Source organism: Phoenix dactylifera, chromosome 3 (assembly GCF_051530095.1).
Source record: "Phoenix dactylifera cultivar Ajwa chromosome 3, Ajwa_hap1_PhDact_Kaust_v1.1, whole genome shotgun sequence".
Taxonomy (NCBI): domain Eukaryota; kingdom Viridiplantae; phylum Streptophyta; class Magnoliopsida; order Arecales; family Arecaceae; genus Phoenix; species Phoenix dactylifera.
Window position 1 is genome coordinate 42,749,189 of NC_143192.1, and position 12,191 is coordinate 42,761,379.

The 12,191-nt window shown below is 41.2% G+C and overlaps 1 protein-coding gene across 1 annotated transcript; it reads left to right on the forward strand.

Annotated features, from left to right (window-relative positions):
- The first annotated feature begins 1,794 nt into the window (after nucleotides 1-1,794).
- Nucleotides 1,795-3,325, forward strand: LOC103699863 (glutathione S-transferase U17-like). The gene is made up of 2 exons (XM_008781862.6): nucleotides 1,795-2,167; nucleotides 2,742-3,325. Exons 1-2 carry the CDS (start codon nucleotides 1,841-1,843, stop codon nucleotides 3,111-3,113), a joined length of 699 nt encoding a protein of 232 aa, XP_008780084.1. The 5' UTR covers nucleotides 1,795-1,840; the 3' UTR covers nucleotides 3,114-3,325.
- The last annotated feature ends 8,866 nt before the right edge of the window (nucleotides 3,326-12,191 follow it).

The following is a 12,191-nucleotide window of genomic DNA, read 5'->3' on the forward strand; positions in this document are numbered from 1 at the left end:
TGGACCCGGGGGCGACCACTGGCTGAGAAAGAGGAGCTCCGGGAGGTGGTGCGGCAGTGGGCTACGTTCTCCGGGGAACCTGCAAGAAGCCAGTGGCCGGGGTTTTCGGCGCCGGCCCTCCGATGCTTAAGTCAGATGGGGTTTTTGTTGAGAAAGGGGGAGACTATATGTAGAAGTCAGAAGAATCCCCCCTTGAGAGGAAGAAGTTTTCCATTTTATAGGAGGGAAGTCAGGGTTACCTGTGATGTGACTGGGCGAATTAATGGGTTACCGTCATGATTGGGCGTGATCGTATGAATTAATGAGTTGCCGTGGATGACTGAACGGAATTGAGTGAGTCAACAAGTTGCCGTGGATGGCCTGAAATTTTGGGCTGGCCGGAGGTCCGTGGAGATCGTGCGCATTTAATTGTTGTCAGTCGCTTCGGCGGAGATCACGAGATTGGATCCCGGATGAGGAGGAGGGGGACTTGATTTCCGGTGGAGTGGAGAGCTCAGCTTCATCCTTTGGCTGGGTCTTCTTCGGACTTGAGGTCGATCTGACTCAGCTTAGCCGAGATCAGGGCCGGAAGACTGTGAGCTCCGAGGTCGGGCGCGCCGAGGTCGGGCACCTTGAGGTCTGTTGATGTTGCGCTTGTCGTCACGTGCTGGCAAACCATCCACGTGTTTTGGGCGATTCATTTTTCCCCCCAACAGGGATGATAGCAAAAAGAGGAATAATAAGACAAACCAGAGTGTTGCGTCTGAAATGCCTTTCTTGAAAACATGGTGTAAAATGTCATATGGTTTGTTAGAGTCGAGGCATGATTTTTTTTTTTTTTTTTGATAGAAGATATGTCTTTTTTTTCTGCATATCATTTCTTGCTATAAACAACTTATAATGGTTGTTAACTTGTTTTGTTTGTTATAAAAGAAGATGAAGGAATTGCCCGGTGATGTCACCAGTGACGCGAACATGGAAGGAGGCAAATTAAGAAGCTAGAGCCCCACGTTCTGCAGGCTGTAAAAAGTCCTGCCATTAAAGTCAAGATATTGTATTAACTCACCACCCTTGTGCATGACTGCGGGCTCTAAAAAGTCCTGCCATTAAAGTCAAGATATTGTATTAACTCCCCACCCAGGTGCATGACTGTTATAACTCACAACTTTAACCAAAAAAAATTAACTAGAGCTTATTATTTCTATTTCTCGATAGAGTTCCCAAAATCTATCCAATAAATAACCGATGTGTAACTAAATACATGCCTGCATGGATTCTTTCATACTTCTCCTATTTAAGTCTTGACATCCTCGTCAGGCTAAAGATCTAAATTCATTTAAATCTAATTGCAAGTACTACGATAGATCTGTGGTCAGCCTTACAGAACTCATGCTACAGTTTTCTTTAGTCTACATAAGTTATAGGGCGGATCCATTTTGATACTATTTATCACAATTCAGAACCTCATCAAAAAAAGAACAACTATTATTTGGATTTTGTGATCCTATATAAGTATCCAAAATCGGTTATTCATTAGAAAGAATTATAAATAGAATTAAAAAAAATTAAATAATAACTTTCAGTCAGCTTTTTTTTATGGAGTCCTAAGTTTTAAGGCTGACCCATGAATCCTTCCGAAGCATTATCTCGAAGGCCACGGTAGAAATTACGAAACCGCATGGGGGTAGAAGAAAGCGACACTGATGGCAGCAGCTTTGACCTTTTTGGCAGCCCGAGCCCATTAGCCATTAGATACTCGAAAATCTCGCCGCCAATTTACAAAATACTAGACCTGTTGCACTCCATCTCGTCTATATAGACTAGATCAGATGAGGTCCGCAATCGCACGATTTTGGAGAGAATGGCAGCAGCTGGAGAGGAGGTGAAGTTGGTGGGTGGATGGGCAAGCCCCTTTGTGGTCAGGGTGGGGATCGCCCTCCACCTCAAGGGGGTCGGCTACGAGTTCTTGCAAGAGGAGTTCGGGAAAAAGAGCGAGCTCCTCCTCAAGTCCAACCCTGTCTACAAGAAGATCCCCGTCCTCATACACAATGGCAAGCCCATTTGCGAGTCCATGATCATCGTCGAGTACGTCGACGAGGTATGGGCCAGTGCGGGGCCTTCGATCCTCCCCGCCGACCCCTATGATCGTGCCATGGGTCGCTTCTGGGCTGCATACATCGATGATAAGGTACAACTGATCAAAGCCAATTCTGTAATTATCATGAACATATCCAATGGTAGTCCATGCAATACTTTTAAGTTTGTAGCTTTTAGTAGCTCTAAAGCTTATATTGTCTTCTTGGAGTAAACGTTACTGTAGGCATATATTTATCTTAGACACATAATTACAATACATTACCCCGGCCATCTCATGTGATCGTTACGTTAAGTTACGGATTTAGCTAAGTTGCATAAGATGAACTTGTCAAGTTCTGTGGTATCATATAATTCTTTTTGTTTGGATTTGTGATCTAGCCCTCAAATTTAAAACCTAGCTATGAGGTAACTCATGATTTTGATGTTTTACTCAAAAAAAACAAAAAAAAAAAAAATCATAATTTTGATTCTAACCAAAATTCGTTGTTTATTTGTTTATTTTTGACAATTCTGGAGACATAAATGGTCCTTCAAATACAAATAGGACTCACAACAGCATCACTCTGCGTTTCCCGAAGTCTTTTTACCTTGAATTTTTTAGTTTTCTTTCCTCTCGTCTATTTTTCATTTTTCCTTATGTAAAGGCGTTCTCGGTTTTGCTGTAGTTTCCTTCATCCATCAGGACAATAAGAGGATTAAATGAAGAGGCCAAGGCAGAAGCAGCGGAACAAGTAGCTACTGCGCTTCAACTATTGGAAGATGCATTTGCAAAATGCAGCAAAGGAAAGGGCTTCTTTGGCGGGGAGACTATTGGCTATTTAGACATTGCCTTGGGGAGCTACTTGGGATGGATAAAGGCGGTAGAGAAGATGGCAGGCTTCAAGGCATTAGATGAGGCAAAGACGCCTATGTTGGCTGGATGGGCAGAGCGCTTTTGCTCTGATGATGCGGTAAAGGAAGTGATGCCTGAGGCAGACAAGCTCATAGAGTTCGCCAAGAAGATTCAAGCTATCATGAATGCTGCTCCTGCCCGCTGAAACATACATTTGTCAACTTATGGTAGATAATAATCATTGTAATTCTTGTAGTACTGTGCACACCTTCAAGCATTGCTTGATCTTGGCACAGGCAATGCACATGGAAAAACATGGATGGTTTAATCATACGACGCATGTAGAGCGTGGGGTAATTTTCTTTATAATATGTTGATCATGATAAGAAATGTCAGCAGTTAATAGATGCATTTTGAGATGAGGTTCTTAGGATTAGATATAGATTGGTTGACCATGCGCAATAACATATGTAATATCTGGTTGAGATATATAAGATGACCAACTAAATGGTGATAAAGTGCAGGATCTGATAATGGCTCTCCCACGGTGGTACTATATTTGACTTGCAGTTTCGATGGCGTATCCACATGCTTTGTATCTGGCAATGAGAGGAGAGATCTTGAGTATATTGGTGTTGTGGAAATAATAATCCTGGAGGAGAGCAAGCAAGTTCAAGACCAAGAAAATAGTGAAGGACTCCCATATCTCTTGCTTTCCTTCCAGCTTCCAGCTTTGTCTCTCAACTACCCTCCAACCTGACCGTGGCACTGCCTTGTCTTCTTGCCAAGCCGAGCCTACTGCTTCAACCTCTTCTCGATGTGGCCTACCACTAACCCTAACCCTAGATACCTTCCACCTTACTTTGGTGTCTCCCTTCGAGCTCACTGCCTCCACCTTCCTTCCAGCCTCGACCTCACTGCTTCACCCCCTACCACAATAGATCAAGAGGAGACGACGGTGGCTTTACTACCATCCCTCTTTTCGCTATATTCTAATCGGATTAGACCAGTATCAGGAGAAGAACAACGATGAGGAGGGCTCTCTAATTTAGTCATGCGCCGACCGGCCATGTGCACCTCTGTTCCAGAAAAAGGAAGACACCATTATTTTGATGAGGAAGATGAAAGGATCGAGGGATTTTTCTTCCCTTTTTATCCGGTCCAACTTGAGACGAAATAGGTGTAATATGCCATGGCCCATGATTAACTTTCCAATACTTTTTTTTGGGTCAAACCTTTCTTATCATGATCAGAAACAAATCATTCAGTCTTTCTGTACACATCGTATACCAAACCTAATACTTGCATCTTATCACAATACCTAGTAATCTTACACCTAAGTAGTAAATTTATTTTTGCTACTTTTGTCATGTCCCAAGAGATTATAACTTCAAAATCTGATATGTTTTTATCACAATTTGATCTTAAATCTTAAGCTTTCATACATTTTGTCACAATCCCTATGATCTTAAATCTAAGCTATGATACTATTCTGTTATGTTCCGAACCGAGTGCTAGATCCGGCCGTAACACTTTTAATAAGTTTTACTTCTGTATGAAGTCTTTTCTGTGATTTCATTGACTTTAGATGTGTTTCTGAATCTGGTCTTCAAGAGATATCGAAGGTCTGTGCAGATCACGAAGCAACCATGCGAAGGAATGTGAATTTTCCTTTCATGCGAAAGATACAACCCTGTCCCGCATAAGATTGGGCCTTTGATCCAATGATGGGTGATCTGAGACTCTGATCCCACTTCCCCTGAGCTCCTTAAACGAGGATTTCACCCCAAAAATCTTATGCGCAAACTAAAGCGCATCGAAGGCCCAAACTTTAACGAGTTTGGGCCTTCAGGCCCTTTGTCTGAAGTAGCTTACAGGGAATGGCAAGCAAATGGAGCATAATGTGGGCCTTTTCTGTGCTAAGCCCATGTGGCCTGCTGCTGTGAAGCGTAACGCTTTGTTTAGCCCTACCAGATGGACAACCAAAACAGACAAATGAATTGGAAAATATATGTAGAATTCTTATTCAGGATTACTTTATGCTCCATTCCCTTATTCAGGATTTCTGCAATCTTAGTGGCTGTACAATTCTTTTTGATGAAGTTGTTCATTCTACATAAGCATGATCAATGAATAACGTCGCACTATTTTAGTTGCATTTTTAAAATACAAAAAAATAAAAGTTTTTTGCACATTAATGATAAGTTACTGAGTACTAGTTTTAAGCTCATCTTATTTTTCTATTGATAAGTTAGAAATACTCTCTGAACATGTGATTAGCTGACGCAAAATAAAAAATATTAGCTAAGAGTATGTACTAATATCGGTTTAATTTCGATTCTAAATAAGGATGTATGAGATCAATTTGGCAAAAAATCATGATCACAGGTCCGACCTGGTTTTATATTAGACATACTAAAATAATAAACATTTAAATAAAATATATAATATAAAAACACTCCAAATTTATACATTAAATACCACCATTGTTTTTTAATTACACTATAAGTAAAATTAACTATATTTTAGAGAATTCGTATGAAAATATATATAAATATATAAATATGTTGAAGTTATTAATATTTTGAATATTTTAAATAAAAATAATTTTAAAAATATTATAAAGAATAAAATGAACTTATTTATTTTTTATTTTTTATCAAAGAAAAAATGATTGAGATTTTATAAAAAAATAATTATTAGAATATTAAATATCACAGCATATTTCGAATAAGTATATTTTGTAATACGAATAAGTTTTTAACAAGTAGAATAAACTTTAATTTTAATAAAGTAGGATGTTGCCATAGTGGCTAGGTGGCTTTTAATTAACCGCCAGTATTCTATTATTTCATTTCTACGGTCACATTATTCTATTCCTTCACTCTGAGCGCTGCACATGCTTGGCATGGTCGATAATAACTGCACGTAACCCAACTACGAGACAAATTTGTGCAACAGTTTCAGGCATGACCGGAAAAGAAAGAAATACAAACACCTCTCGTCCTCTTTTTCTTCTTCTTCTTCTTCTTCTTCTTCTTCTTCTCTTCTTTTTTTTAACAATAATTCATATAGCTCTAACGTAAGTACATCCTGTTAAGTCAAGAGAGAGTAAAAATATAAAAGTTAGAGAATATCCTCTATCGATGTCCACAAAAACTCTCCAAAATGTTGGACGATGAAGAAGGCAACCCAGTCCGCAGCACTATTCGCCTCCATGAACATATGTAATATCTAAACCTCCCTAAACTCTTGGATCAGTCTGCAACACTCTCGGATGAGAGGATGGCCATCACTGTACTTATCCACTCTCCGGATCCAATTAATCACGATTGATGAATCACCCTCAAGGTGCACACACTCTGCGGCCAACGCACTCCTAACATAAGATATCCCCTCTCATGCTACCCGAAGCTCTGTCCCAAGTGCTGTGAGACCAGGTGTGCGCCGGCCTTTAACTGCAATCAATCTGCCGAGATGATCACGAATAACAAAACCAACACCTCCAAACACTCCATCCGCCAACATACTACCATCGAAGTTCACTTTGAGATGACCGGAAGGTGGGGGCATCCAAGAATTAAACAAAAGCAAAACTGGGCGAACACCTCTTCTTTCTCTCCTCTCCCCTCCCTCTCCAAACCTGAGCAAGTGATCACGGAGCCATGCATCGCTGTTCTTGAGGTGGCGCCTTGGCAGGATCTCTGATAACCTTATCATTGTTCCCAAGGGCGACGAGGTGGACGACGGAGGCATAGTTCTCGAGGACGATGGCCTCGCCGAGGACTGCGCCGGCCAAGGTGGGTATTACTTCATGGATATCGACGGCAACTCTGTCAGCAGTGTGAGGCTGAACGCTGAGGGCGAGAGGGGCAGCTGAACTGGTCCTAGAAATTAAGGTGAGTGATATGATCTATTTAGAGTTTAGGAAGCCGTCTTCTTTGAGGAGGCAGCAAGAGGCATAGGCGGCGTCGCAGTGTGGACAAGGAGATCGGTGACGGCGATCACAGAAACAAAAGGGTGGGCGGAGATGGGTTGGTGCATGGAAGGTGGTTCTTCATTAAATATCGCGTGGCCCATGCACGCCAATCCTCTCCAGTAGTTACCAAGACTCCGATGTATTTCTTGGGTACTTTAGCGTACAGGATCTGGTTGGCTGGCTATAGCTGGTGTAGCCCATGTGGGCATCATGTTCTGCTCTGAACTGGCGTTCAATGTACATCTAGTTTTTTACTAAGCAACCAGGACCCTCTATGGTCGGCCGCTATCTAAAGATTGATAGCTATTAAATAACCCGCATGGTGTATGGCATGCTACATGCTCGTGAATCATTTTATTTGATAGCCATTTATCTCTTGATGGCATCCATCCAGAACTATATAATAGCTACGCACGGACTGCAGAGAATAGAGGCTATTTATTAAGCCAATAGAACTACACCTAGTTTGCCACTTCCGTCGGATCCCGTTTTAATTAAATTCTGATCCCGTTTAATTAGAACCCACATTTGGCAAATGTTCCTTGAAATTCGTAAATTCTGATTATTTTAAGGGTATTAAGGTAATTTTGCAGCAGTGCAGAGCTACCATAATGGGAGGTGACTCTTCACGGATGTAACCACCTGCGGCGTTTGGTCCCTGAAGAAGGCTATAAATAGCCTATTAGACCCCTTCTCGAATACACGTATTAAGAGTTTTTTCTCCAGAAGATCTTTCGCTAATCTCTGTTGATCGCGGTTGAGGATCAAATTGCACACATCTCAAAGTTTCAAGATGGATTTAGAGAGTCAAGGTATATATGATTTATGATTCATTAAGTATAATTATTCTATCAACTCCTCCTTCTTAAAAAAAGCTTAAGAACAAAATGAAAGAAAAGATGATGGAAACTGGAAAGAGATGGGGGCCCATCGGCTGGTTTGTTGATAAGAGTTGGATATTTGGAGAATTGGTGGTCATCCCTGAGTTGCTTTATTTAAGCCAGAAGGTCTATCAGCTCGAAGGATCGATTAGATTTGGAGAATTGTTCGTCCCCGAGTTGTGGAAAATTGCATGGAATCGGGTCCTTTATCGTGATTTTTATATCATCTTAGTCCCTATATCCCAAACCATTGTGGCATATGCCTTGAAATAGAGAGGACCATTTCTCATGTTATTTTGGACTGCAAGTTGGCCACCTAGATTGGAGACAGGATTCTTTTACTGATGCTATAATTATTCCAACACTTTCGTTGGATGCCTTTCTTAAAAAAATTAAAGAGAAATCTTTGAGAGGAATCAAAGTACCTTGGTTATTCTGAAGTCGTATATTGCATAACATATATGAATGGCCCGAAATGATCACATCTTCCATACTAATTTTTGGAACCCTAGAGTGATACTCATGAGAGCCACCATCTAAGCCTATGAATATTTCCAAATGGTTACATCAAATAGATCTTTGATGGTTAGGAAAATTTGTGGTTCCTATTCTGCAAACTCTGCTTTTCGCATATGATTTACTTAACTTGGGAACCACCACTCTCTAGTTTTCTCAGAATTAATTTTAATGGTAGTGCTCAAAATAAGGATGAGTTTGGGCGGAGCAGGCTATATTATCAGAAGTATTACTGGTGCATTGATTGCAGCAAGTGATGTTCATTTATTTGATACTACAATTTCTATGGCAGAATTGTGTACTGTATGGAAAGGTTTGAAATATGCCTTGAACATTCTTTCTAAAGGTTTCTCATATTATACTTGCCAGCGACTTTCTAATGGTTGTTAGGTAGTTATCTAATTTATCATCCTCAAAGACTAGTTCTCATCCTCTATGGGAAAAATTATCTATATCTATAGAGAAGCCAACAATGTTGGAGACTGGATGGCATAGTATATATGTGGCTAATCATGTTGGAACTATTTTGTGGACTACTATGTTAGATATTTCTTCTAATTTGTTAAACATTTTATTTGCTGATACCTATGGATGTATTTATAATTGATTAGTATAATAAATTTATTTTTATCAAAAAAAAGAGAGATATCCAAATATATATATATATATATATATATATATTATTTTTATTATTATCTGATTTATTCAATTGGACACGATCTTATAATGCCACGCGGCCCATGCCAACTGGCACATCGATCTTGGGCTCTTGAGGCCGGCCTTGAACTGGTGCCATAACTATACCTCGCAGCACGACATCTTGAAACGGGTCGTTGGTGAAGAATGTGGTCGTTAATTATGGGTTGGCTGGCGCATTGATGTCGGTACTCGTGTGGGTTGGGGTAGCTATGAATTTCCCAACCGCCTCCGAACCGAGTTAAGATGGCCAGGAGCCAGACTGCGGGACCGCATGTGAGGTGGGCCCCCCACCCACATCTCATTAACCAGTACGGGGTGGCTGTAATTTCCTGCTGCATTCATGAAGATTTCACGTATAGTATTTTTAATGCGTACCGCCGGTCAGTAAAGAATAAAACAATAGTGAAAAATCTCAATCCAACCGGGAAGCAGTATAGATTAAAAAAAAAAAAAAAATTATATCCCACGCATCAGTGGATCAAACGTAGCCATATACCATAGTATTCACCAAAGATATATTATTATTGATCGATCACCAAAACAAGCGCATAATAAATAAAAATCGTAAAAATATATCTCAATGATTGATATGATGCATGGCCATATGATGCATTCTATGCACAATACAATTTCTGAAGAAGAAAGGAAAAGAGAGTCGGGAGGTCAATTTGTCTGTATTAGTTTGCTGTTAGATTTAAGGACTTGATCCAACTAATAATTTTTCGTAAAGCTAAGATAGTAGAATCAAATGCTTTGTCAGATGGGGAAACCTTGTTTTGGATTGTCTACAAATGTGGAGTAATGGAGGCACAACTCCTTAATTGACCGCTGCATTAAATTTTCATCGGCATAAAACTTTCATACTTGTTAATAGTAATTGCATGTGGAATGTTTTTGACATGTTTCTAAGTGTATATGATGTTGAAGTTTTAATTAAATAAAATAAAATTTTCTTATTTCCTAATTTTTAATTGTTTTAGATATTTTAAAATATTCTTTTATGAAACGTCTCTTTTAAAAGAGTTATGACCCTTGGAAAAAGAATGTTAGCATCTGCAAAAAATACGGTGTTTCCGAATATTACGGAACCATCGTATCGTTTCGATTTTCGGATAGAGACTATAAATAGACTCCTTCGTGATTCATCCTAATCCAATCCAATATTTCTCTCTTTCTCATTGATGCTCTGTCTTCTGAGAGTTTTTTCTACAGATAGAATTCTTTTACTCTTCAACTTTCTGCTTTTTGTCTTTGCTTCCTTTTTATTTATTTTTTTTCCTGAGCATCTGAAAGAATCGGTCGGGTCAAGCCTTCCAACGATTGTGCTCGTTAGACGAGGATCGGATTATTGTACCTTGAGGATGAGATCACTACAAACCCGTATGTAGAGGATGAATCATATTCTTAGGGCAGTGTATATTGCACGTCTCGATCCAGACAAGCTCTTTTCAATCTTCTGATTTTAGTTTTTTTATAATACTTCTATAAAATAAAAATATAACAATCTCTAGGCAAAATATTTTCAATAGTCTAAGAATGTGATTTGAAGTTACACTAGAAATTGCTACCTGATCGTTTATCAAATTTAGTTTAATTGCATAGGATTAAATTTGGTTTTAATTATATAGAATTAGAAAGTTGTAATTTTTTTCTCTTTATAGAAATCAGTCCTTTTAGAAAGTCATATTGCTCTAAAAATTAGGCAAATGGATTTTTTGCAACTTTAAAAACCATATAAAATTTTTTTGCAGATTTAAAATATTTGCAGAATTTTTCTGCAACTTTAAATTCTGTGCAAAAATTTCACGTATAGGATTTTTAATGTGCATTGCCAACCAGTAAAGAATAAAACAATACTGAAAAATCCCAATCCAACCAGGAAGCAATGTAGATAAAAAAAATTATATCCCATGTGTTGCTGGAAATTGGACCCGGGGGCCACCGTGAAGCCGGGGAAGGAGGAGCTCCGCTGCTGCAGGGGGCGGACGGTGGTGCGCCGGCTGGCTGCGTCCTCCGCCGGGGGGGCGTGGGAGCGTCCGAAGAGGGGTGGTGCGTCCAGTCCTGTCCTGTCCTGCAAAAAAGCCGATGGCCGGGCTCCCCGGCGCCGGCCCTCCGATGCCTAAGTCAGAGGGGGCAAGTATGTGGAGAGAGCAGGGGAGAGAGTATGTGGAGAAGACAGAATCTTGTGTTCAATTGTGTCTGTGCTGTTTTCTTCCTTTTTCCCCCGGTCTAGGAGGGTTCTCTCCAGCTCCGGGTTTTTTTCTCTTGCTTTTTGTTCCCCTTTCCTCTTCCCCCCAGGTTCCCTTTTATAGGAGGATTCGGTTACCTGGGAGGTGACATGAGGTTTGTCATGTTATGTGATAATTGGGCACGATTTGGCCCATTAATGGCGTGGTGGAAAATAAGGCCGAATCAGACCGGAACCAGGGAGTTGTCACGGTCGATCGGACCTGTTGGAGTGGTTGAACCGCCGGCCGTAGCGGGCCTGGGGTCTGTGGATGGTAAGTGCATTTATTACCGAATGAACCGGCGGTCAGGTAGAGCCATGCGCTCTGATGGTTCAGCGATCCGGAGATCGTCTTGGGCCGTGTTCATTAAATGACTGAGTGCATCGGAGACTTGAGAGAGTCTCGTGCATTAATGGCAGGTCGTGCCGAATACCTGCGAAGATCTTATGCCTTGATGGCTTGGAGATAGTGGCAGGTCGCAAGCCGTAGGAGTTGTCAGTCCCTTGGACTTTAGGCGGAGGTTAAACATTTGGTTAAGGCATCGGCTCGGCAAGAGTGCCGAGCCGAGCTGGTCGCCCAATGGGGCGCCCTGTGGCGGGGTTGCTTCAAGTACTCCTGGTCGGCGCCCTTTAGGCGAGCACCTTCTAGCAGAGCGCCTTGGCGCTGTCTTTGGTCGGCACTTTCTAACCGAGCAGCTTTGGGTGGGGCACCTCTTGGCGCGCGCTCTGGTCGACGCCCTCTAGTCGAGTGCCTTCCTGGTCGTCATCCTTTGGCCGAGCAGCTTTCCGGTCGGCGCTCTTCGGCCGAGTGGCTTTCCAGTCGGCACATCTTGGCCGAGCAGCTTTTCGGTCGGCGCTCTTCGGTCGAGCGCCTCTGTGGATATATGACTTAGGGTTTTTCCCCTAACACTACCCCCCGACTTCCGAGCTCCAGTTGGCTATCAGCTGGAGCGCGGGAAGTAGCTTTAATTGGGTCATCAC